At 43.0% G+C, this 26,064-nt stretch overlaps 2 protein-coding genes and 1 long non-coding RNA gene across 3 annotated transcripts in view; 1 reads left to right on the top strand and 2 right to left on the bottom strand.

Moving 5' to 3' along the window:
- Positions 1-4,070: 4,070 nt before the first annotated feature.
- On the top strand, positions 4,071-18,792 carry LDHA (lactate dehydrogenase A). The gene is made up of 8 exons (XM_038404495.2): positions 4,071-4,445; positions 10,112-10,246; positions 11,428-11,545; positions 14,778-14,951; positions 15,537-15,710; positions 16,686-16,803; positions 17,614-17,737; positions 17,967-18,792. Exons 2-8 carry the CDS (start codon positions 10,121-10,123, stop codon positions 18,129-18,131), a joined length of 999 nt encoding a protein of 332 aa, XP_038260423.1. The 5' UTR covers positions 4,071-4,445; positions 10,112-10,120; the 3' UTR covers positions 18,132-18,792.
- On the bottom strand, positions 4,824-17,615 carry LOC122460825. Its single transcript, XR_006282350.1, has 4 exons — positions 16,941-17,615; positions 16,226-16,841; positions 8,837-8,842; positions 4,824-4,836 (listed from the first exon to the last, which is right to left on the bottom strand). It is a non-coding gene; the product is annotated as an uncharacterized LOC122460825 (long non-coding RNA).
- Positions 18,793-20,896: 2,104 nt separating the features above from the next.
- The window catches only part of TSG101 (tumor susceptibility 101), a 49,680-nt gene continuing 44,512 nt past the window's right edge, over positions 20,897-26,064 (bottom strand). Inside the window, exons 9-10 of the mRNA XM_038404494.2 lie at positions 23,804-24,043; positions 20,897-21,217 (exon numbers count right to left, since the gene is read on the bottom strand). Of these exons, the coding sequence (XP_038260422.1) occupies positions 21,128-21,217; positions 23,804-24,043 (330 nt within the window). The 3' untranslated portion in view covers positions 20,897-21,127. The remainder of the gene's footprint in view (positions 21,218-23,803; positions 24,044-26,064) is intronic.

The following is a 26,064-nucleotide window of genomic DNA, read 5'->3' as shown; positions in this document are numbered from 1 at the left end:
AGGGTTTGGTCTAGTCTAATCAACTTAAGGTATGTCTAAAGCACCTAGCAGCATGGCATCTAAGTACCAATCCTGAACCCCTTGATTATAATAATTAACAATTTTACAGGTTTACACGTTTGAACTATTTTATCACTGTTAATTAGCTAATCCTCAGAATAACACTATGAGGGGGTAGTTAAATATTATAATTTTACAGATGGAAAAACTGAGGCAGAAGGGACTCATGCCAGGGTGCAGAGCAAATTAATGGGTAAACCAGGATTTAGATGAATAGATTCCTAGGCCAGAAGGGACCACCGTGATCATCTCATCTGGATCTCCTGTATCACACAGGAGGCCACGGAACTTCTTTGAAATAATTCCTAGAAAAGATCTTTTAGAAAACCATTCCCATTTGAACTCAGAACATCCTGATACTCAGTCCCCTGATCTTTTCTTCAGAACACACTGCTTGCTTCTGCAGACAAAACCCAATGGAGTTCATTGGGAGTGCAGCCTGAGCAAGAACTTCAGAACTGAACCCCAAAAATGACCCTGTGCATGTTGTAGCTTCATGTCTTCTCATCTTCAGAGTGGTCACTATCAGCTTTGAGTTGGTTTTCCAAAGATAAAGGACACATGCAACTGACAAGAGACACCAAGACTGAACAATACTTTAAACCCTACAGTGAAGTATCAAAATGGAGATAAAAACCTCTTAATGCTGTAGATTTTTCCCCCCCAGAATATCGGAAACATCTGATGTGATGGATAATCTAAACCCATGTTCTTCCATATGGAGTGAGCCTGAGTTTACAATTAAAGCTACCTCAAATCACTCAGCTGAAAAAAAAAAAAAAAATTTCAGACTGAAGAGAATGTGGTATAGGTAATTTCTGTTACTTAATCAGGGCCTAATTCTATGTCCATCAAAATACATGGAAAGACTCCCATTGTTTTCAGTGGGCACTGGATGTGCTCCTAGCCCAGGGTTGGGCAAACTACGGCCTGGGGGCCACATCCGACCCTTCAGACATTTTAATCTGGCCCTCGAACTCCTGCCAACCGGGAGCGGGGCTGGGGTCTGGCCCTGCTCTGCACAGCTCCCGGAAGTAGCAGCAGCATGTCTGCCCTCTGGCTCCTGTGCGTAAGGGCAGCCAGGGGGCTCCACACACTGCCCCCGCCCCAAGAGCCGCCCGCGCAGCTCCCATTGGCCAGGGCTGCGTCTCCGAATGGGAGCCGGAGGGGGGACATGCTGTTTCTGGGAGCTGCTTGAGGTAAGCACCACCTGAAGCCTGCACCCCTGACGCCCTCCCACCCCCCCCGAACCACTTGGGCCCAGCCTGGAGCACCCTCCTTCACCCCCAGCCCCACCCCAGAGCCTATATCCCCAGCCGGAACCCTCCCCTCCCCCCCGCACCTCAAATCCCCAATTTCATGAGCATTCATGGCCCACCATACAATTTCCATACCCAGATGTGGCCCTCAGGCCAAAAAATTTGCCCACTCCTGTCCTAGCCTAACAATTTCAGCTGCCCCATTTTTATTTTAACTCAAGGGAGTGATTTTTGAAGCCTGTGAAAATGGAGAGAGAAGGCCAGTCACGTTATAGAGAGGACAAGATTCCCAACAGAGATTTGAAGGATTTGGAAACAATTTAGTAACTTTATATATACACACACCTCACCCATTGCCACTGCAATGGAGGCAGTAGCTAGGCAGGTAAGGTATGGGGGCTGGGGGGGGGGGGGGAAGAATGCAGGCCTACATCCACATAAGCAAAGTCAGCCATTTAAAAGGAGGACTAAAAGAGATTTGGTCTCCTGTCCTTGGAAGGGAGAATGGGAGAGAGACCATCCAAGTGCAGGAACAGTGCCCATCATCAGCTCATTCCATACCGCTTGCATTGACATGGGCCTCCTTTGGTTAAATCTCTGAGACACAAAATCAATGTCAATCATGTCTGAAGATTTTTCTTCTCTGAGTGTGCCTCGACCCCACAATACACACAAGAAAAATGTTAGCAGTTGCCCTCCTATTTTCCACCAAATAATTCAGGTGAATTAAATGCAAACATCATAAAACCAGACAGGTTTCAACATGTCATGGTGCTCAATCTGCTGTATTGCCACCTTGGGATTGTCTAGACTAGGATAAAAACAATATCTATTTTAAAACATGTTAGCTCACCTACGTTAACTAAACTCCAGTGAAGACACGGCAAGTTGTTTTTTAACCTGTGTTGGCTGGTTGAGGTGAACCCTAGAAGGAGTTATAAGCAATAGAGATGATTTTGCTCTTTGTGGCAAACATAGATTCCATGCAGGTGCACAGAGCTGATATCATTGCAATGGAGGCCCAGTGATACACTGGAAACTATGCCCGTTTTTAATTTTGCTTGGCTTACAGGATGAGAAGTGTACAAATAACAACCTTTTCTCTTTTGGGAGCCTGGAGTTCACCTCAGCCCATTACAGTGTTAAACAACAGCTTGCCCTCTCTGCTCTAGAGTTTTAAATCATCTAACCAAAGGGTTTTTTTAAAAATACCCCTTTTAGCTTAGTGTCAACAGGCCCATTGTCCTACTGCCAAAAACTTCAACGGTTTATATGGGAAAAAATATTCTTTCCTGACCAACTCTCCTCCAGATGATCATTTTGTACCCTGAAGCATGATGTTTAACTACCTGTATAATGTTTTAGACCCTGCTGTCTGGCACTCAACTCCATTTTGGTATGTGAAAAAATGCCAAGTCAGCAATGAGCTACTCAGATGCATACAAAGTTGCTGAAAGTGAGGATTCAGGGAAGCGTAACTAAACTTCCTGACCCCTCCAAGTCTTTTGCTCAGGATGCTCTGTGAACCGGGAATAATGTAAAATGACAGAACTGGAGTAAGTCACTTTGTTTTTTCTACATTCATTCCACAGCAGATTTACCCCTCCCTTCGCCAGCGCTTCCCCTTCCACATCTGCCACAATTATTGCAATTCCTTTCCTCCCCCAGGCCACATGTCACAAGCACCTGCCAATCCTGATGCAGCAGCACCGAACAAAGCATGTCTAATGTTACTCCATTGACAGTACAGAATTTAGGAGAAGAGCATGAGTTTTGCATAGAACAAGGTAAACTTGAATCTATAGAGACTGGCAGACTACCACAGTCAGGAACAGTTGAGAGTCACGCTTAAAGAGAATGCAGATGCTGCACATATGGGGAGAAATTAAAATAGCAGTACAGCGTCTCTTAATTTGTGAAACTAACTGCAACAACCAAAGAGGCAAACCACGTGAAGTGAAATTATGAAGTCGGATTCAACGGCATCACCATCGACAGTGGGAAGATGGGGTTAGGAAATGTGTTAGCTACCTCTTGTGAGCATGCTTTTAACACCCGATTTAAACAGAGACAGCATTTAAAAACATTATCTGGTGGTGGGGCCAACCACCGAGCCAGTAATCACACATTTTTAAAGGTGTTAAGTCTGTCTACATTGTTAGCAACACACATTTTAAACAGCATTTAATAACTGCTAGCTAACGTGTCTTAAAATATGTATTTTTCCTAGTCTAGACAAGGAAAATGTATATCCTGGCCTCACACGGCTTGATGAAAGTGGGAGGGTCCGGGAAGGTATGAGAAAGTGGTCTTTTCTCCAGAATGCTAATTAATCACTGACATTAAATGGCTATTAACAAAAACAGACAAATTCCCCTTCCCATCTCAATTACTCAGGTTTCAGGCTTCTGCGATAGCCTAATTTCACTAATTCTTCAGCCAAGGCCTGCATTTCGATGCTTAAAAAAAAAAAATTTAAAAATATCCAAAAGTCAACCTAAAAATCCTTCCAAGTCTCCTTATTCCTCATAAAGAAACCCCTCCACCCCCTTATGCAAGGGACCTTTAACGTGGTCAGCGATAACGTTTGCAAATATTCCGTGCCTCAGTTTCCCCCAGTTGTAAAATGGGGCTCAGGCTCCTCACTTAGCTCCCAGGGTAATCTTTAAAAACCAACTCCCCTGCACGGCACGTCCTGACCTCTGCATCGAGCCAAGGCCCCTTTGCAAAGAGCCAGGCTGCAAGGAGCCGCCTTAGCAAAGAGCGCGGGGGTCCAGTTAGCCCCACACGCCTCAGCGGCTCGCGGCCCCCGCCTAGGGTCTCCTCTGGCCGTATCAGCGCGCGCTGCCCCCAGGCGCCCCCGCACGCGCTACGTCCGTGCGGCTCCTTCCCCCCTCCCCCAGCCGAGCCAGGGCCGGCCCAGACCTCGCGCCCGATGTGCAGGCGGGCACGTCCCCGCTCGGGCTCCGGCCGCGCGTGCGCCGCCCTCCTGGCCGCACGTCAGCCGCGGAGCCGTATTTATAGTCGCCGCCTCGCCTCCCGCCCGCGCTAGTGCAGGGGCGCGGTGGGCAGCAGCAGCAGCAGCAGCAGCAGCAGCGTGCCGGCCTCGCTAGCTCCGTCTCCCAGGTAAGCCGCAGGCGGGAGTGCAGCGCTGCAGCATCTCCGAGCCCGGCCGCTTGGAGCAAGGGCAGCTCTGTGCAGAGACGCTGCTAGAGCCCGGGGGGGGCCGCTAGGATGCGGGCTTAGTTGCATAATCCGCCGAGTCACTTGTATTAATTTATTTTTTTGGGGGGGGGGGGGATTATTTAAACCTGTGGCTCATCGGTTGGGTTTGAGGGAGGGGTAGGAAGGCTCTGTGCTGCGATCCCTGGCCACACGGGTGGTGCGGGTTATATAACCCCCGGGTCACTGTTTTGTGCGGGAGCGTTGGATGGGGTTTGCTTCTGTGCTCCCTGGGTCACTGCGATGTGGGTGTGGGGTACACAGGAGGGCCACGTAGCCTCTAGTAACTGAATTGCTTTTAGGGAAGATGAGTTACAGCTGTCTGCTCCCTGGGCCACTGTGACTCGGCGGGGGGAGGGATGGAAGGGTTATTTATACAACCCCTGGGCACTGGGAGGGTTATAGCAGCCCTAGGTAACAATATTTTGGGGGACGTGGTGGTGATTCTGGCTGCAGTCTCTGGGTCACACTGATTTTGGAGGTGAACTGGGGCAATAGGCACCGTGGCTACCTGCCATGTGTTCTGAGTTCTTCCCCAAGCTGCAACATCCGCTTTAATCATCGATTGAGTCATTGCTGTGGAGCTGTTACGTGCAATTATCTTTTTACTGTTGCTGACCTTGGAGTCCGGTCAAGGTGCTTCCTTGCTGTGTGATGGGAAAGCCCCTGGGGATAAGGGTGCCCACTCAGATTGCAGGCTCCTGCTTAGCTGATCCCCTTTACAGGGCTTGCTTAGGGTTGCTGGGCTGCAAAGGACCTGATCCTGTCTGAATTGGGTGGAGGGGAGAATCTTGCGGTTGCTGGTGGCTTGGTCACTTAGTGTGGAGGGTTGCAACGTGTGCAGTGAGCTTCGTTACTCCTCTCCAGATTACTGCACCCAGACACACCCGAGCACTTTCCCTTGGCCAACACAGCATGATGAATTCTGGGGGGAGAAGGCTGGGCTAGCTTCTGCCTGTGGCTGGAGAGGAGAAGTGAAATACGTGTCCAGGGTGGGCGTTAGCTTGGCTGGCCCTTGCAGTTGTTCCTGGCACAGGGCATAGGAGGCGGCTGGGCAGATTAGGCATGCGAATGAAAGGAGGGTTACTCTTGCATGGGGCAGCAGACCCTGACCCCTAGTCAGGCAGAGTCAGAACTCAGCTGCCCTTTTAACACACTGTGAGGACTAATCTTCCTCTTGCCTCTAGCCCCTCTGGCTGGAGCAGGACTGAGCACACAGAGGAGCTGAAACAACACTGAGCTGCTTGAGGTGGTGCTTGGACTGATCTTCCCTAGATGAAACCAGGGAGCCCCCACCTTGATCAAGCAAAGCTTGCTGCAGGCAGTAATGCTGCAAGGGCTTGTAGGGAGCAGCCGGGGTGGATGATGGTGTGTGTCTACTCCTAAAATGTCAGAGTCGCGTCCAACCTCTGAGCCTGTGCTGGGTGAATTCGGAGACTCCCACCATCCCTAAGTCTGCCTCTGCTCATGAAGCTGAGCATGGCAAAGGGCTCCAACAGCCTTGACTGGCATTCCAGTTACTGCCCCTTGGCAGCGGTGTGGAACTCAGCCCCAGCCATTTGCACTTGGGTCTGGCAAGGCATTAGGCTTGGCAAGCTGACAACCCCTGTTCTGTTGGATACCAGCTACAATGCAACATCCCACCTTGTTAGTCTGATGCTCTGTGAGGAAGAAGTACAGCTACGCAAACATGACACAGTGCAGGGGGAAAAAATAGCCCCATTAATATTTGTGATCCCGTTTGTTTAAACAAACATTGTGGAAAAACAAAACAAAATCCTAACCAACTAGTGTGTTTTGAGTCAGTATCTGCTGTCTTAGATAGCTATTTCATTTGATCAGTGAGGAATGGAGCCAGTGCTGTTAGTGAAGTCTGAGTCGTGGGAGTCCTAGGTTAGTTCTCTAGAGGTGGGCATTTTTATAAATTACCACTGCTTTCTTACTACATGGCATTGCTTTCTGTAATTTTTTTTTAAACCTTATGGTGATAGTGCATATTTAGGAGCTAAAAGCAGAGCTAATTTAGAATTAATGATTTGCCTCCTGCTTAAGGAGACCCTTTGTAAAGTTTGTGGCTGGTTTTAAAGCAAAAGTCATAAAACACAACGTAGGCACAGAGCCACATATTAGATACAATCAAGTATTGATTTCATCTGACAATGGATCTATGCACTAGCTTTCATGCTGTGCACAGATGCTTGATTCTTCATGATGATCCCTGAGCCCTAACTCCTTGGGGGGAATAATATCCCACAAACGTATATTTTACAAAAAGAAAAGGAGGACTTGTGGCACCTTAGAGACTAACAAATTTATTTGAGCATAAACTTTCGTGAGCTACAGCTCACTTCTCTAAGGTGCCACAAATCCTCCTTTTCTTTTTGCAAATACAGACTAACATGGCTGCTACTCTGAAACCTGTATATTTTACAGTTGATGAAATACTTCTATTAGCCCTTGATCCAAACAGGATGTATCCTTTTCTAAAGGATTTCTAAATTTTATCTCGCGGAGGACTTGGCACATGTGGAGATGCTTTAGAGCAGCAGTTCCCAATCTTTACTGGTTCACATACCACCTTTTAAAAAATTTGTTGGACAAATCTGGCCTATAGAGAACATGTGGGTATCTCGTGTTACACAGTGACATGGAATACCTCTGCTTCCCAGGGCAAAGCCCATGACTCTGGTCTCTTTGCTAGGGGCAATACATAGGAAAACTGACATTAACTTGTCTTGTACTGCATAGAGGCCCTGGGAAGAGGCCTTTCATGCTAGACCCTGTACCACATGAACTATTGACAGCCTGGCAGAGCTTACATTTATCATTTATCCAATGCCATAACTGTAACCTACTTTACAGACAGAGGAGAGGGTATGACCCTGCTGCTTGGGAGATGCAATATGATAGGAAGATGAAGTGACTCGTAGTCCCTATGTATATGTCCTACTCTAAAATGCTTAAGTGACAGAGTCTGCTGTTTGGTTAAAAGAAACACCCCCCCCCCCACTATTTTTACCTCTGTCCCTAGATTTCATTGGGCAAAACCTGTCCCACAGGCATAACACAGCAAGTCCTATTCTCTTTCCCCCCCCGCCCCCGGCCGCATTTGGGCAGCTATTTTTACTCACTCCCCTGGCTGCACTGAACTTGGCTAAGGGGGCAGATGGCAACAGTGGCTCTCCTGGGACTTGGATCCAGAAGAGAGAGGCTGTTGGGCCACAGGGTGCCATTTCTGAGTCTGCTGGTTGGGTGGTTCCTCGCTCCCACTTGTAACTGCAGACTGCCTCTATTAGAAAAGCAGCAGGAGTCTACCACACTGTTGGAGTAACTGGAAGCTGGAGTCAGTCCTTGCATCAACACCAGCAAGATTGGATGGGGTCTGAACTGAGGGGGGGGGAAATAACACTAAGGTGACTCCAGGCTGGAGTCTGAAGACCAGGACTCCCCACTGGGGTGCCTTCCTCCACAAAGACCAGTTATATTGACACCCAGTGGAAGGGGAGAATTTCCTGTACATACTTAGAACCAGTGAAGTGCCTTCCACTTCCCAGGGGGTCAGGATTGTCTTTCCTGCTTTTTCTTCCCCTTGGTGGGAGAGAAGCAGTTTATTTTGAAGTGTATGCAAGTGCCTCTGAAAGGGACCAGAATCATAGCCCTAGCTACTGAATCCCTTCATCCACAGGACCAACAGAGCAGTAGCAGTGCTGACCCTGAGGGACATGCTGGAGCAGGGGGTTCATTGTTCCTGCCCATTCTCTGTCCCGTCTTTGAGGAACGATAGTGGCTTTGTACGGCTCTTCAGAAGAAGCGGCACATGTCTCTCAAATACCCATGAATAAACCTGGGGGAGGGGAACACTTTCAGAAGTTTGTAGGTCACTTAAATGCTTTTGGAAAGGTTACCCTATATGTTACTGCTTATGTCAGTGGAGTTTGAAATTGTGTCCTAAGCCTCTCCTAGATTGACTTCCCACTTCCCAGCCAAAGATATCCCCATAGCCTTAAACTACTAGCAATCTGCCAGATTGGATTAAAAGTAATGATAAACATTAAGGCTGTTTTCCAATGCGAATGTCTGACACTTAAATAAAGGAACCAGCCCCCTAAGCTGTGGCTCAAATTAAGTAATATTTTAAAGAGTTTCCCACCAAACTACTGACCATCTTTGTCAATCAAATGACATATATGGACCACATAGTACCCGGTACCTAACGAGCAGGGATGTGACTGAAGAACTGGATATATTACTAATGGCCTATTTAAAACTATGCTCATGAATATTTGTTGCCTTACCAGACCCTCACTCCTATCTCCCTTGTGATGTAACATGCAGCTGAAATAGTTGTGAATGCAGAAGCCATAGGGGAAATTATTCTGCTGGTACAGCCAGAGATGCAGTGTACTCCTCTTGCAAGAATATTCTACCCAGGGGGGGAAAAGATTAACTGGCTCATTAATGAAAATTCCGCAAATGCACCTTAAAACTAATTAACAAGAGAATTTAGGGAGTCTGGTCACCCACTCCCACTTATATGACTGGGAAGTCTGAAGTGAACTTGACGAGGTCTTTTCTGCCCGTATCCTAGAACTTAAGATACGGAAAGGCCCTAGTAAGTCATTTAGGCTATGGCTACACTACAGCAGCTGCACTGATGCAAGTGTGCCACTGCAGCACTTCTGGTGAAGACACTCTAAGCTGCTGGGAGAGAGCTCTCCTGTCAGCTTAACTCCTGCCTTTACGAGCAGCGGTAGCTATGGCCACGGGAGAAGCTCTTCCACTGACTTATACGCTGGTGTGGACAGCATTAGGTTGTATACGTGCGTCACTCAGGGGTGCAGATCATTCACACCCAAGTGATATAAGTTACACCAAAGTAATTTGTAGCGTAGACGTAGCCTGAGTCTAGCTCTAGTACAATTAGGTCAGTATAACTACATTGCTCATGGGTGGGAAAAATCCAGGCGTGGCATAGTTAAGAACTCTTCTGTCAACTTAGCTACTGCCTCTGGGGAGGTGGATTACCTATGCCCCCCCATCTGCATAGGTAGTGGCTACAGAGACATGCTATTGCCACACAGCTGCACTGGCACAGCCATAGGAATTTAAGTGAAGATAAGCCCCTTGCTGCTGGTGCAGTAGAATACCCATTGCCAGACAGTGCTGTTCTCTGAAACCCAGAGAAGTGACTTTATTTAACTAAAAAATTCTTGGACCGTAATTCAAAGCCTTCTGTGCTAATATTGGAACATTGTTACTGGAGCGCTACACCAACTATAATCGTTGCCCATAACACCTTATTCGGCGGGCAAATTATAATCAGCTTGCTTAACTATAAATTGATTTAAATATACTATTAGTGACCCACAGGTTCTCAACCAGAATTTACACTTTGGGCCTCTCTCCTGCAAGCAGCATCGCCAACTGTCTTAGTTATGTGGTCATTCCTAACTTGCTTACGCTACATCTAGTAACAGGGTCCATGATTATAGGCACATTGAGTTTGTTTCAAAGCTACAGTAATAACTCAGATGCTTAGAGAAATTACATGACACTTCAATTCTTTTCAGCACTACAAGATGTCTGTTAAGGAACTTCTCATTCAAAACGTTCACAAAGAGGAACACAGTCATGCCCACAACAAGATCACTGTGGTTGGGGTTGGCGCAGTTGGCATGGCTTGTGCAATCAGCATCCTGATGAAGGTGAGTGTCAAGGTTTACCCATCCTCCATCTGGAGCCAAAGAAAGCTGTGGAGAATAGCTAGAACCAGTAATTTATCTGGCTGTTCTTGCACCTTGTAAATGCCAATTTTGCCCTGTATGTCAGATGGAATATAGGTATTCACTTCATATCTTTGCTATACATGAGCTAACAAATAACATGTAGTATTAGAATGTTCCCCCAACAATTGCCAGCTTTCTGACTTTCATGTACAGAACCCCATATATCTATCTGATCTACTTGGGACAGGAGCCAGATCGGATAACGAAAAAATATGATATGAAGAATGGGAAAGTGAGGCTGCAGTGCCGTCTAGTGGCCACAAGAGAGATCACCTGCTTCTGGACCTGTGTGTGTGCTGGCTGTTTGGTTAATACCGAGCCAGATAATGGAAGGTCTGCTAAATGGGCAGATAACTAAAATAGTTCCAGAATAAAATATATCTGGATTCCAAACCTTTATTTGTACTGCTAGAATGCCTAAAGTGGTTTCCTTTTAAGCAAGGAGAAAACTGAGCTGTTGAATTGTTTATTCCACTGTATACTGGAAGTAATTCCAGCTTAGATATGAGAAATGCTGGACTGAACAAAAATGTGTGTATTACACAGAGTATGCAATGTCACTTCTCGAAAGTAATCTTTTCCTGGAGCTTTTGGGGGTGGGAGACCATGGTCTGTTCTAAATCTGAACTGCGTTCTCCACACTGAAATGCCAAACTATTTATTGATCGTACCACAGATTACACCATGCTTGCTTTTCATTATTGTAATATAGTCATGGTTTATAAACCGCTAGCTGTTGGATTATGCTTCAGAAGCCATTTGTTTTGTTCAGGTTAACATGCTTGTAACTCTGTGCACTCCACTGTCTAGTGATGCTGTGTGAGGTGCAGTAACAATAGGAAAATTACTGCAAGTGTCAATACTCCCCCCCCCCCCCCCAAAAAAAAAAAGCTAGCACCTTGATAGAAGTTCCAGCTAACTAAAATATTTGGCTTAGAATGACCCTTTTCTGATCCTGACCAGCAACAGTTGGCTAACTACACTTAATTTATGCTGTTGCCTTCTTTCTAAGACTGATATCACAGATTACAGTGAAACATTTTAATTCAGAAATCCAGCACGCTGACTTGATCTTTAATTGTGCTTCTGTCCTCCCATAGGATTTGGCTGATGAACTTGCCCTTGTTGATGTCATAGAGGACAAGCTGAGAGGAGAGATGCTGGATCTCCAGCATGGCAGTCTCTTCCTTAGAACACCAAAAATTGTCTCTGGCAAAGGTTAGTGTGTGGTGGTGGTGGTTTTTTAAATAAATGTAATTTCTAAATGGAGACCATCACTTCAGATACACATTTATTTGAGCATAAACTTTCATGAGCTACAGCTCACATCATCGGATACGCAGTTGCTCCATCCAAGTGTTACACTTGATTTTTAGTCCTAGTATTGAACAGCAGGTGTTAATCCGTTTCTGTTCATATAGAACATAAGAATGGCCATACTGGGTCAGACCAGCAGTGCCAGCTGCTTTAGAGGGAATGAACAGAACAGAGCAACTTCAAGTGATCCGTTGTCTCCCTCAGTCCCAGTTTCTGGCAGCTGAAGACTTAGGCACACCCAGAGCATGGGGTGATATCCTGACCATCTCAGCTAATAGCCTCTGACTGACCTATTCTCTATGAACTTATCTAGTTTTTTTTATTTAACCTAATTATATTTTGGCCTTCAACATCACACAACGCTGAGTCAACCTCTGGAACTCATTGTCATGGGAGGTACTTCCTTATATATGTTATCTTGCTGCTTATTAATTATATCAGGTGACCCCTTAGCGTTTATGTGAAGTGGATTAAACAACACTTCCCTATTCACTTTCTGTACACTGTAATGCTGCCTGTAGTGACTCAAGTGTGAGTACCAACTTCAGAGCAGACTGTTAGGAAATGGGGCACAAACCCCAAATTGGCTGGTGAAATCTAAGTATAGCATTCACAACCAAGTGTAAACTCCTCCAGCACCAGAACAGCCTAAACATGGAGTCTCAGTCCCCTTGGGTTCTCCAATCTATTTTCCCATCCAGGTGAGCAAGGTCCCTCACACCAAGAATCACAGCAATATTCAGGTTACTCCTGGTATCAAAAGCCCAGTAACTTACCTCAGGTCAGTTGTACCTTAAATCAGACACCAAAGACTATGCCTGTAGCCAATCCTATAATAAACAATATAAAGATTTATTTTTAATAGGAAAAGGAAACTGAGTTATTTACACAGCTAAAGCACATTGTAACTCATCTATGTCTATCTTAAGTTTCAAAAGGTGATAGAATAATCTGATAAGCAAGCTCTATATGTCCTTGCTTAGCCTAACCCAGGCTAAGCAGCTGGGGATTTCTTGCGTATGCCTAGAAAACCCATGTCCATTTTCAAGGACAATGCAAGTAGTGTAGAGATCCTTAGTTTCTTTTGTTTAGGGTTTTTGTCCTCAAGCTTGTTCTGAGCTACAAGTTTAGCTGATGGGAGGAGTTCACTTGCATGGCTCATCTTCTGGGGGGAGAGCAGAACAAGAAGCCTCTTTTGTCCTCTTGTTGAGAGTATGTAGTGTAGGACTTACAATGTCCTACACTAGTTCATCTGGTATCAATGGACTTTTTTTGGTGGGGGGGGAGGGCGTAACAACTTCTGGTGAAGATCAGTCTTTCACACTAATTAATGTGTGTCTCTTGTCTGGAGCCTTAGAGGCTCACAATACAACCATTCCATTACCACCTTACAATATGGACTACATATCTTTTAAAATAAGATACTTGCTGCATGCATTCTCAATCATTTAATAAAAGCTAAACACATTCTTGTAATTCTAATACCCCATTGTAACCACACTGAGCCAAATTGATTCTAGCTATGCATTTGTCAGTATTCTGTTGACGTGGGGACCTTGACACAAGTTAACACCTGGTCTGCCAGCATCACGCACACCAATCATAATTTTATAAACCTCTCCTATTCCCCTGCCCTTAGTTGTCTCTCTTCTTAGCTGAACAGTCCATCTTCTTAATTCCTCAGAGAAGTTGTTCGATACCACTGATCAATTTGTTGCCCTTAGCTGTGGCTTCTCTGGGGAAAAAATAAAAAATGGTTCATAGCTGTCAGATTGGAATTTTTAACTTCTCATTAAAGCTTGTGGAGGTGAGCACTCCTGTGTTCTAGAATTGGCCACTGGGCTAGAATTTTTTTATAGGTTCTTAACATAAGTGTTTCAGCTTACCTGTATGATCCTCCTAGATCACTTTACTCTGCAGCTGGCTAATCACCACCATGACGTGTGTTCTTGTCTACCTGTCTACCACTCTTATTGGCTATAAATGGCTCAGGCCATGCCAATTTAAATTTCACAGTGGCTAGTGACTATGGCAAGTGTTAGTGCATAGTTTACTTATTTCTCTGCCAAGGAGTAACTCCTTCATCCATAGGCAGTCCCTATCAGAAGAGAGGGCTTTTTTTTTAATTGTAAGACATGTCATCCCATGCTTACAGTAGCCAGAGAAGCATACACCACCACTACCTATACCTCAGCTATTGTCCAGATTGGCTTCTCTCTAGGGCTACCATCAGTAGCAGTGCACCCAGTATTTCCTTTTAAAAAAAAACAAACAAACAAACCACACATTCCATGAAAGGTAACACTTGGGGCTTTCTTCTCCCTCCTTCCATTGTTGGAGTCTCCTGTTATAGCTGACATGAGTCTTTCAGTGAGTGCTCTTGGGTGAATGTAACCCAATTAAGGGATCTGCAGATATGGCTGCATGGCAGGCAGATGTGGCCATGTGTTTTTGCCACAGCCTGCTTTCTTCACTCACACTTTTTTGGCAGCTTCTCATGTGTTAGGGTTGACTTGAAGAGCTTTCAGATGAGCTTTGGTAGTGCCTCTAATTTTTTTTGTTGGCCTCCCACTGCACATGCTCCCATTTTCAACTGTCCATAAAACATGGCTGAGAGGAGTTGTGTATCATCCATATGGATGAGGTGACCTGCCAAGTGAAGTTGTACATGTATTATCAGGGATTCAACGGTAGTCATGCAGCACTAGTCCAGGACCTCATTTGGTATCTTTCTGCCTACTTGATGTTACATGAGAGACACAGACAGCGCATGTGAAAATGCTCTAGTTGCTTCAGGTGTACGTTACAGAGTGTACACATTTCATAGCTGTAGAGAAGAGTGCTTAACACACTCAAAGAGCTAGTCCTATCTCACAGGAGCGTTGTGTTTTATACATACTCATTTAGCCCCCATTACTATAGTATCAGAGAAACTTGTGCAGCAACAAAATGAAGCTGATGGAATTTTCTCTGCGTAGCAGAGAACAACTGACTAGCAGGAGAGTACTGTATCCACTAACTACTGCCTCTCGGCACCTTCAGACCTGTGAGCTCTAACTTGAGGATGGTAGGAACTCTAGGCTTGTTCTGAGCTATCTGTGGAAAGAATTAATGTTTGACACTTTCTTTGTAGACTACAGTGTGACCGCACACTCCAAGCTGGTGGTTATCACAGCTGGCGCGCGCCAGCAAGAAGGAGAGAGTCGTCTTAACTTGGTCCAGCGCAATGTGAACATCTTCAAATTCATCATTCCCAACATTGTCAAGTACAGCCCTGACTGCATGCTGCTTGTTGTATCAAATCCAGGTCAGGCTTGTTAGAACTGCTTAATAAAGCCCTCATCATTCCCTGGTCCCTATGGAATAGGGAAGCATGTTTCAGAGAGGGGAAAACTAATATAGTTTAATGGACTAGGGATTTGAGGTAACACTTGCCTCAAGTTCCCAGTTTGGAACAGAATTTAGGAAGAGCATGATGCAGTCACCTCCCTTCTTCGGACCGCAAAAAAAAATGTTCACATTGCCTAGTTGAGAATTAAGCCTCGCCCTCCAGTTTAAACTTGCCTGTAACTACTTCTGTAAAGCTCTTGAAGCAGGACTGTGTGTAATGGAGGCTGACATTTCTTATAGATAGATGTTCAGTCCTGCATCAGTGAATGTAACTTAAACCTCTGCCATGCAGCTAAAAAGGTGGCTTTGCTAATACGCAACTATATTTTTTATATATCTTGGGAAGGTGCATCTCAATTCTGTGCTCTATTCAGCATATTTAGTAAAAATCTTCTCCGCTTGCAGATAAAACCCTCAAAGAATTAGTTGAAAAACTGTCTGTCAAAGAAGGCATTAGAATTTTTCATTGATTAAAGACTAAGTCCTTTTATTGTATTAATAGTTGATATTTTGACCTACGTGGCCTGGAAGATCAGCGGCTTTCCTAAACACCGTGTTATTGGTAGCGGCTGCAATCTGGATTCTGCCCGTTTCCGCTACCTCATGGGAGAAAGACTGGGTATCCATTCTCTAAGCTGCCATGGGTGGATAATTGGAGAGCATGGAGATTCTAGTGGTACGTATGAAGCCCTACTTATCTTTAGCCTTATTCTATTTGTGATTTTTTTTTTTTTTTTAAACACTAATGTACTAGGAGCTCAAGACTAAAACTCTATCAGGGTCCCAGGAAACACCAATATTCAATCTTTAGCAAAGAATTGCTCATTAGGACCTTAACATGAGGCACGTTAAGAGAAAAAGAATTGCCTTCCTTAATTTAGCTGTGGCATGTAGTAACAGTAGATGATCTATATTTGACTTAACCTGTTCTGTTAGAAAAGGTCATTACTGTAACCCAAGGAGGGCCAAAATCTGCAGATTAAATTCTCCCCAGAACTCTCCAGTAAGGAGGTGAAGGAGTGGGAGGGTGAAGCTCTTCCTTGCAAGGGACTCTTGAAAAACACTGTCAGACTGACACTAGACAAGATTTTTAATTCTAGTCACTCAGTCTTAATGGTGTGTGTGGTGTTTTTTTTTTTGTTTTGTTTTTTTTTTTTTTTGGCCTCTCTCTCAAAACTTATGTTGAGGTACTAGGCCAGGAGTACCTAGGAGTGTTTTTTGTTCAACACACCTTCAAGTGATTGAAACAGCATTGTCTGGGAACGAGAGACTTCAAAATTGCTTTCCCTTCTCACCTCCCCAGCCCCTCATAAAGCTATCTAAATAGTCCCTTATTGTCAAGTCATTCCTTGACCAATAAAAAACCCAAACTGACCACCTTTAACTTTGATATGCCAAATAAAGAAACTGGCTCAGACACTCAAACAGGACTAGGTTCACAAGACTTATTTTAATCCTGTAAGAGATACAAACATTAAAAAAAGTTAAATTCATACATCAAAACCACAGTGGCACTTGTACGGCAACAGATTCACTCTACCAGGTGTGATAATTGTCAGTTTATATTTGGGTGGCATGAAATTAGGATTTGTCTGGTGGATGGATAACTGCTCTACTGTGAAGTAACTCATTAATTTTGTGTATTTCTTAGTACCTGTCTGGAGTGGGGTTAATGTTGCTGGTGTTTCCCTGAAGGCTCTGCACCCAGACCTAGGAACTGATACAGACAAAGAGCACTGGAAAGAAGTCCACAAACAGGTGGTGGACAGGTAAAGAGCAATTTTACACTAGAACAAGTTGCTTTACCCTTAAATGGCAAAAAGAAAAGGAGTACTTGTGGCACCGTAGAGACTAACAAATTTATTAAGCATAAGCTTTCGTGAGCTACAGCTCACTTCATCGAAACCTTAAATGGCAGAGACCTATAGTGCATAATGTCAAATGGAGCAGATATGTTGTCTCTAACCAGCTGTACTCAGTTATGGTATTGTAAGAATCTGCTGCAGTATCAACAGAATAGTAACAAGATGCGGAAATGGTACAACTTAAAATAGGGATGCCTTGGTAGCTAACATTCAACCAGTCTAATGGAGAAAACATGTTAATGATTTCTGGTGAGCTGCAGTCTTGTATGCTAAGAACTCTTACATAGATGGGCATAATAATGCCCCTCTAACTTTTTTTCGGTGCAGAGAACCCAATATCTATTAACTGGATTTAAAGTACCTTGGAGCTTGACTGAAATAGACTGGGTGGAATTTTCAGAAGTGCTTGATCCTGTAGAAGGGCACAAGTCCTGCTGAAAGTCAGTGGGACTGGTGCCACTGAGTTCAGTGACTTTTGGAAATCATACCAGTTGTTTTAAGATTTCATAATCCAAATTATAACAAACTTCAGTTTAACCATTTTGCTTTTAGAATGACAGGTTTCAGAGTAGCAGCCGTGTTAGTCTGTGATCGCAAAAGGAAAAGGAGTACTTGTGGCATCTTAGACTAGCAAATTTATGCTCAAACACCTTTGTTAGTCTCCTTTTTCATTTTGCTTTTAGAAAATGTAAAGCAAGTTCTTTACCTCTGCAGTGCCTATGAGGTGATCAAGTTGAAGGGATACACATCATGGGCTATTGGTCTCTCTGTGGCAGATCTAGCTGAAACTATTATGAAGAACCTAAAGAGGGTTCACCCAATTTCTACTATGGTTAAGGTAAGCAGCAGCTTGTTAAAGCAGAGAAACACAACCATTCTTGTGTTAAGAGGTAAACTAATTTACAGCTGTAAAGATTAATATCCAGAGCTGCCTAACTTCCTGTGAAATTTGGCTAACAGTTTAGACCACTGGCTTAAAAAGTGGTGACGTGATGGGCTAATACTTGAAAATAAAGTAAACCAAGGTTGTAAAAGAACCATGTAATATCCTTCTGTTTCCTTTTCAGGGCATGTATGGAATACATGATGATGTCTTCCTAAGTGTTCCTTGTGTGTTGGGATATGGTGGCATTACAGATGTAGTAAAGATGACTCTGAAGAGTGAGGAGGAAGAAAAGCTAAGGAAGAGTGCAGATACACTTTGGGGAATCCAGAAGGAACTGCAGTTTTAATTCTTATGTCCTAGAACTTCACTTCACTATACAACAGTATAGTGGACTTGTCTGTTGCACTTTTCAAGTAGGTCATGTCCTTTGATGTAGGTACTGACTAGAAACATGTAACGTTAAAAGCTATGAACAACTCAGTTTCCTGAAATTAGAGTAGGAAACTGTTCTGTGGCTATTCCTAGTCACCAAAACCTGTAATTTGTAGCCAGAGGTGGATCACAACCTAGTAATTTACTGTAAAGTTGTCTAAAGGAGATCTAGCACTCCTTGTAAAACAGTACTGCCTAGCAAAATCCCCTGCTTTTTTCCTCAGTTTAATGTCAGTTCAGAAGAATATAATTGGTTTCACAACTGTGTAATAAATGTAGAGACCAAAGTATTTTTTTGTATTACAAAAAGGATGGGGGCAAACCAACGCTGACCAACTTTCTCTGACTGATAGATTAAAGATCTCAACTTGTTCCAGGTCCAAATGTATTTTCCTAATTGCTTTGGAATCTCTGTGCATACCTTTTCCAGAGAACTTAATTTTTGTGTATGATATTGGAATAGCTGTAAATCTGGTTCCTTAAAATGTAAAAACCAGGACTGCTGTATACAACAAGTAAAGGGCACCGCAAGCGTTCAACTGTACCAGCCCTAACACCAAATAAACCAACTGCTACTTCTGTTTCCTTGTCTAATTTTACGTTAGGCCTCAAACATGGCTTTTGGAAAGGGGATGGATCCTGTGCCATTGCTCTTTTCAGAGTTGTCCCTTTGAAGCATGTCACCAGCCACTTTCAGAGGCAGGACACTAGGCTAGATTGAAGTCAGCCTGATGCAGAGAGGAGTACAGATCCACCAAAGCTTGATATTTAAATCCAGCTTCAGTATGAACCAGTCCTCCCTACTATTCCTATAGCCCCATTATCTCAAACCTCAGCTATTTAATATTTAAAGAGGAGGTTTTTTTACCAATTCGTTAGTTATTACACAAAAATCCCAGTAAATAGGAGAGCAGAGACTACAGGGGCTTAGTACTCTTGAATAACGTCTTCTATATTTTGACATGTAAAATATGGATTTTAGGAGCTTACCTTTTGGCACTTAAGCTTAATAGCAAAGGTACACTTCAAAAAGCTGACCTAAAAATAAACCAAGGCCCTGCCAAAAACTACATGCCAAAGAAAAATGGATTTTTTTCCTTGCCTGTAAAATGGAATTGAGTAACTCAGCAATCTGTGCTAAGGGGATCCCTCCTTCTCTCTCCACAGGTGGTTAACAGGCAAATGAATCAGATATACCATAACAGGAGTCTCTGCTGCTAGGACATGCATGGAAGCCGGCTAACCGCTTCCCTAAAATTTAATGCACTAATAGAAGCAGTTAACAAACCATACAGAACACAGTAAGAGTGGGGGAATGGATCACTGTAGATACACACTGAAAACCTTATTTTGGGGGGGCAGAAGTCACCTTTTTGTAGGGAATAGCTCCAAGTACTCTACTACTAAGGGCCCTAAATTGTAGTAGTGAGCTGACTTGAGGAAGGAAGATACATCTTGACTTTGAGGAAAAAATAAATTGGATTATTGAGGTACAGCCCTTAGCCTGTAATTTAAAGAAACAGACCACAAGTGCAGGATCCTTTTTGTCCCACTTTAGGTCCAGAAAGAAAGTAGGGAAGGATACACAACTCCTGATTAATGTGAAAGCTGGGCATGTTTCTCAGGACCAGTTAGTTGGAGGAAAAATGATTACTGGAGATTTGGGGGGACACACACAACTGTTTCTTGTACTCATCTGACAGAGTAAAAGAACTGAACCAAAATTGCCATCTTGAATGAAAGAAAACCTAAAGGAATAGTGGCCATACATCCAGTTCTAGAATAAGTGGCTCATATCATCTGCATTAAAACTCCTCATGGATGTGTCTTGAGTCAGACTCCACCAAGGATGAGGAAATTTCCCTTCAGACTCTTTTAGGAGATACACATGGATTTCTTCGGCCTCTTATGAGAGGAAGGTCATTTCATTTAGCATGAAAATGGGGCAGTTTGCTTAGGGAAGTGAGTGCTGCTTGTTTTGGGCCCTTTACACTATATGACCTCTGCCCTTTTTCTGAAGGGGAAAAGGACATGAAAATGTGGTTTCCATGAAGGATTTGTTGAGGCAGCCCGTACCAGCCCTAATCTAAGGAAGCAAATGATGACATCAAGTGGCTGAGGAGGTGGTGGTAATTAGTCATCTGGGAAAAGAGCAGGATCCATTAGTGGGGATTATAGAAAGCAATTTGCAGCATAAACAATTTAAGGAAATGGAAGCTTGAAACAAATCGATGAGGTGATTATGAGTAAAAGTGTTATACACCTCACCATAATTAAGGTCAATGTTTCCTATTTTGTCTAGCTGTTTTTATGAACTGCAAGACTACCAGTAGGTGATATCTGCTTGTAATATATAAATAGAATGGGGAAAAAAATCACCCTTTTTGCTATGGTCACCCTGCAAGAAATCACATTTCCTGGGTGACAAGATCTAGCATAGAAGACAAGCCTTTACTTTGGGCACTCTGCTTTCATTAGTTTATAATAAACTTTAACAGCCATACTTAAAGTAACTGTTTATTCTTCCTAGTTCTGGACACTGAAGAAAAGATGTTTCCAGGTCTCAGCAATCTATTAGTGATATGTATGTATGTTAGTCAAATAGAAAGTTGCACAAACTAGGAAGACATATCTGTTTGCAAAAGAAGTATATTCTAAACAAAAACAGGAAGAAAAAAATTATGCAACAAGTTTTATTTAGCATTAATCAACCAACACAAAAAAGGTTACAGGGAATAGAAAGTGCATTAATAAAAGCTAGTCTTTACCAAAAAGAAAAAGAAATATATTATTGATTCAAAATATCTTACACTTGAATGATGTAATAACTTATTCTGGGCACCTCCTGATTAAAAGAAAGAAAGTGACTTTTTCTAAAGGAGCCCTACTTCCCAGTTAAAGTCAGAGAGGTCAGTACAGATCACTGAGTCCTGCAGTTTTTCTTGCCTTCTGCATTAGTGCCCTCAGCTGGAATTGCTTGCGCGACAGAAGACGTACATGCTGGGGAAAGAGAAGATACAATTTAGAATGGCCTTCATTGCAATCGGAGATTATCTGCAATCCAAAATTTTAATACTTTGGATAATCTGAGTCAAATGTGATGTTTATTTCTGGAAATGGGTATTTACACTGTCAGGGCCAAATCCTGATTTAAGTAAACACAGAGTAAGGACCTCAAGATATGTCCCAAAGTAGAATGCTTTACACTTTTTGCAAACTGCAACACATAGTTCACAGCACTTTCCTTGCTAAGAAATAGCAATCAAATTCAATTAAGTATCATTCACTATGGTTTATTTTTAGTGAATTAAGTATCTGGTAAAAACATTTCATTTTATGGAGCATATAACAAATTAAATTGAATCACTGTAGATTACTATTGTACCTTCCATGAGAGACAACAATACTTGTTGGAAGTTGGGGTGAAGACCACATTGGTGAATGCAACAGCCAAGCTGCTTAAGGACCAGATGTTAAGCCATTATCTGGCCTCTCCATACATGGGATGCTAAAGCTGAATCCCAGATTTGAAGTCTCAGCCCAAACTGGAATGTCAGTGAACTTCTATCATTAGAAAAAAGAATTGATAGTACTGATTGCCTAGGTGCAGACTACTAGACTTTTGAGTCCCTTAGGCATTGTATTTGAGAAATATAAAAGGAGTTAGCATTAACTAAGATGGGCACACAACAATGAGCTTTAAAAGTTAAATAGTTTTATTGAATCAGTTTAATTTTAAGCATTTTTAATACTTTGTTTCAAAGTCACTGTGGATTTATTCACCTGCAAAATACAGGTGGGGTATCTTTTTGCCCACTGCATGGCATTTTTTATCCTGATCCTTATTTAAACATTTAGCCTATCAACCTCTCTTTAAATGATTTGACCTATAAGTGAAGTTAAGACAAGACTACAATCAGCAACCCCAAACCCTTTGCTTTTCCTTCCTGGACCCCAAGACAGTCATTAAGTGGGTTGGCAAAATGTCTGGTTGCTCAGTTAACTGGTCAAAATCAAGTCACTCAATATCTGCTATGTGCTTCCCATCTAATTAGAAGGATTTCGTTTGCACAGGGCCAAAAGATGTTTGAAATACTTGTGAATTAACATTCCAAAAAGTTTGGATAAATATTTCCACGCTACCTGTTCAGTTATAAATGAAAACAGACTCATAGGGATGAGGCCTTTTATTGCACTAGCCATTTAAAAATATCTATACTACCATTCCATGTTGGAGATAAGTTTTTTAAAGTGAATCTATGTGTTGTTTGCTACCTTTTTATGGAATGGAAAGCTGGTCAGATTTAAGTTACAATTCCTGTTTCTAAGTTGAATGAAAGCTTAAAGGCATATCAATTTAGTGTGCCTTTACCCCACTGGAAAGCAGAGAGATACTAAAAAAGAGAAGTGACTTCAGTAAACTATTTCCTAGACAAAGGCCTCCCCAAGTATGCAACTAGCTCTGCATAGGTGGACCCCGGCATCCTTCACAACTTCACTCCACCCTTTCTAACTTAGTAACTTACTGTGACATACATCACTGCCTTTGCTCTGCAAATATCCCACACCCTTACTGCCCGCCTGTCAGCTTCTCCTGTAAAAAGCCTCCAGGCTTTCTCCCACATGCACCTTGTCTTCCTTCAAATGCCTCCCTTGAGAGACACCTCTGCTGTAAAGCCTATAAAACCCAGCCTGATAACCACAGCTAAACAGGTGACAAGCTGCGACTGTCCTCTTCCCCTTCTTTCCCTTTTCTATACCCCACCTATAAAAATAGATCACTGCTACATTTAGCTAATAAGCTGTGTCAAATCTTCACCATACTCATAAACAAACAAATCCACAGGCAGACAGTGGTAATGAGTGGATTCTCTTTTATAGAAGTGGCTTTTGTGTATCTTTTTGTCTGTCCATGCATACAGTTTGCTCGCCTCAGAATCAGACAACCTGCAATAGCCAACTGAAGTCAATGCCTAAAACAGTGTTTTTCATTCTGTCCTCTTGCTCATCTTTCAGTATCTGGCTATGTCTTGATGCAAAGCCACTCAAGCATTTGAAACTCTGCTTGGAATAGAAAAATCTGATGTAAGGAAGAAAAAGATGAACATGGTGGAGCATTAGGCTATGGGAAATGAGTTGGTGGTCTATGTTCATTTCTGTATCCAAACTACCACAAATTTTTAGTTAGCTGATTCAGCAAAGGCACCAAGGATAGAATGAGGGTGGAGACTGACTAACTGCTCACCTTTACACTTAGTTTCTCCACAATCAGGGTGAAGGTACAGTGATAAAGCAAGGTGGGTACACTGGCCCTGCCACCATTACACTTGGCCTAGTAACACAGGCCTTTAGTCCACAATGCTGTTAACTAGGGACTTTTCACAAGCACTGACATTCCTTTTATTAACGGAAGTTCTCTTTTTAAAAAATACAGGCATTTTAAAACCTACTGGTTCCCCTTTGGCAAAAAACAACAACAACCCAGCAACACAATCTCGGGACAGACACACAGGAATTTTCAGTGCCAAAACGTTAGTCAAATACATAACTTTCAATGCACATTCAAAAGCGTCTTGCAAAACTTACCTTTAGAAAGACATCTAGGTCAATAACCCCACGTCTCAATGCTTCTCCCAAGTAAAAGATGGTGTCTTCAATGGCATTTTCCTCTGCATACAAGTTCAGGATCTGTTTGTAAAGTGGTGCTGTTGGAATGATAACTTCATCGATGTCATTATTTTCTGACTGATTTTCCATTTTCTCCAGTGCAGAACTAAGTTCTTCATCTTTCTTCTTCAGAAGTTCTATATTCTTATCGACTTCAGCCTAAAAAAAATATTTTAAAATACTTGCTCTGTTAAAGTTCTTGAGATCCAGATGACCTCTTAAATTTTACTTTGATATGCATTTGACTAGATAAAATAATTCTGAGAACTCTAGTTGGCTCTCAGTTTCTTTGCTCACTTGTATTAGAGTTTTACTATGGTAAATCCTATCACCACATAGACTCTAGATATTTCCTCTAATTTAAAATTGAATGCGATTTTAAAATGTATAAATAGGAATAAGAGTGATGTACTTATTTTATACTATTCTGGTTATGGTTATGCCATGATTGATTTGCCAGTTGTCTGGCTGGTTCCCACCATCTATCACAGAGGTGACTAACATTTCAGTGTTGTATATACTGTATCACATTTGTGACTGCCTCTGGTCTCCTTTGGGATGAAAAGTGATATATAAATGAAAAATTATGGAAGATCTGATAGCAATCCCATAGTTAGGACTGTTTGATTCGTACTTAAACAGGACAGAAATTCCTCCATTTTGCACTTTAATGATTGAATTTAGTTTACAATTTTAGCACAATAATCCTTCAGAGGACAACTGAATTTTTCATATACTTTTTAAAGTTAATATATTAACTATTACAAAGAAAATATTGAAAAATGCTCCTTCCTTTCTGTAATTTTGTCCTGCTTTCCTCACTTTTTCTTAGGTCCCTCTAGTTAAAGAAGCAAAATCCCCACAAGTTTCAAAATAGCGATTACACATATATCTGGATAATATCTTGGACATAAGATACTTTTGATCTTGTAAAGTTAACCCACAAAAATAGTTATATCTCTTCATTCAAGACAACCTACAATTAAGTTTTGCCAAGATTAGCCTATAAATTGTCCAATTCTAACAGCTACTCCCATTCTCCAGTGCTGCAAGGCTGTCTTGCAGACTCATTGGCTCTGACTCAACACAGAGACCCTGTGGAGGCAGACGGCAAGCAGGGGTTTGGGAAGGTGATGGCTCCAGGGCAGAGATGTAGTTCAGAAGCCATGAGAGGATGAGCAAAAATGTGGGAGGCCAGAGTGAGTGCTGCGTATGGAGGCATAATGAGGTATTAGCAAGTATCTGATGACTAGTTTAACAGGGATATGTGGGCATGAGGGATGGAAGAGGCGTTTTGTTGTGGGGGATGGGGGCCCTTAGCTTGAGGGTCCAGGGCTATGCAGGGAGACTGAGGTAGGGATGGAGTCCAGTGCCGCTATGCCATGACACTGGAGACTGAAGTGCTCCCCAGTGCTGTTGCCATAGTGCACCAAAGAGCTGACACAGTGGCAAGGATTGGGAACTGACTGTTTTTATGCTGAGGCACTGGCACATGAATGGCTCCTTTTGGTGCTGCTGCCCAGCTTCCTGGTATACCAAAGCAGCAGTACCAGGAGAAGCCCCTGATGTGCACAAGTCTCAATGCAGGGCCTTGTCCCCCACCAGACAGCTCTAATCCCCTCCCCTCCTGAAACTCCTGTTCAATCTCCCGCAGTGCACCATGGACGAGCACCATAGACAGTTGAAGGAAGGTGAGCAGCCACACGCAGTGAGGGGCATAGCGTGCGTGAGGTTAAGAGCACAGAAACAGCCATACTGGGTCAGACCAATAGTCAATCTAGCCCAGTACCCTCTCTTCCGACAGTGGCCAATGCCTGGTGCTTCAGAGGGAATGAACAAAACAGGAAATTATCGAGTGATCCATCCCATTGTGCATTCCCAGCTTCTGGCAGTCAAAGACTAGGCACACACAGAACATGTGGTTGCATTTCTGACCATCTTGGCCAATAGCCATTGATGGACCTATCCTTCATGAACTTACTGAATTCTTCTTTGATCCCACTTGTACTTTTAGCCTTCACAAACATCACTGGCAATGAGTTCCATAGTTGACTGTGCATTGTGTGAAGAAGTACTTCCTTTTGTTTGTTTTAAACTTGCTGCCTATTCATTTCACTGGGTGGCCCCTGCTTCCTGTGTTACGTGAAGGGGTAAATAACACTTCCTTAGTCACTTTCTCC

Source organism: Dermochelys coriacea, chromosome 6 (genome assembly GCF_009764565.3).
Source record: "Dermochelys coriacea isolate rDerCor1 chromosome 6, rDerCor1.pri.v4, whole genome shotgun sequence".
Taxonomy (NCBI): domain Eukaryota; kingdom Metazoa; phylum Chordata; order Testudines; family Dermochelyidae; genus Dermochelys; species Dermochelys coriacea.
This window is presented reverse-complemented; position numbering and strand designations above follow the sequence as displayed.

Coding starts and splice junctions, on each gene's coding strand:
- LDHA (XM_038404495.2), top strand. CDS start 10,121: ATGTCTGTTAAGGAACTTCTCATTCAAAACGTTCACAAAGAGGAACAC. Junction 10,247..11,427: donor CAATCAGCATCCTGATGAAG/GTGAGTGTCAAG, acceptor GTCCTCCCATAG/GATTTGGCTGATGAACTTGC. Junction 17,738..17,966: donor CAATTTCTACTATGGTTAAG/GTAAGCAGCAGC, acceptor TTTCCTTTTCAG/GGCATGTATGGAATACATGA.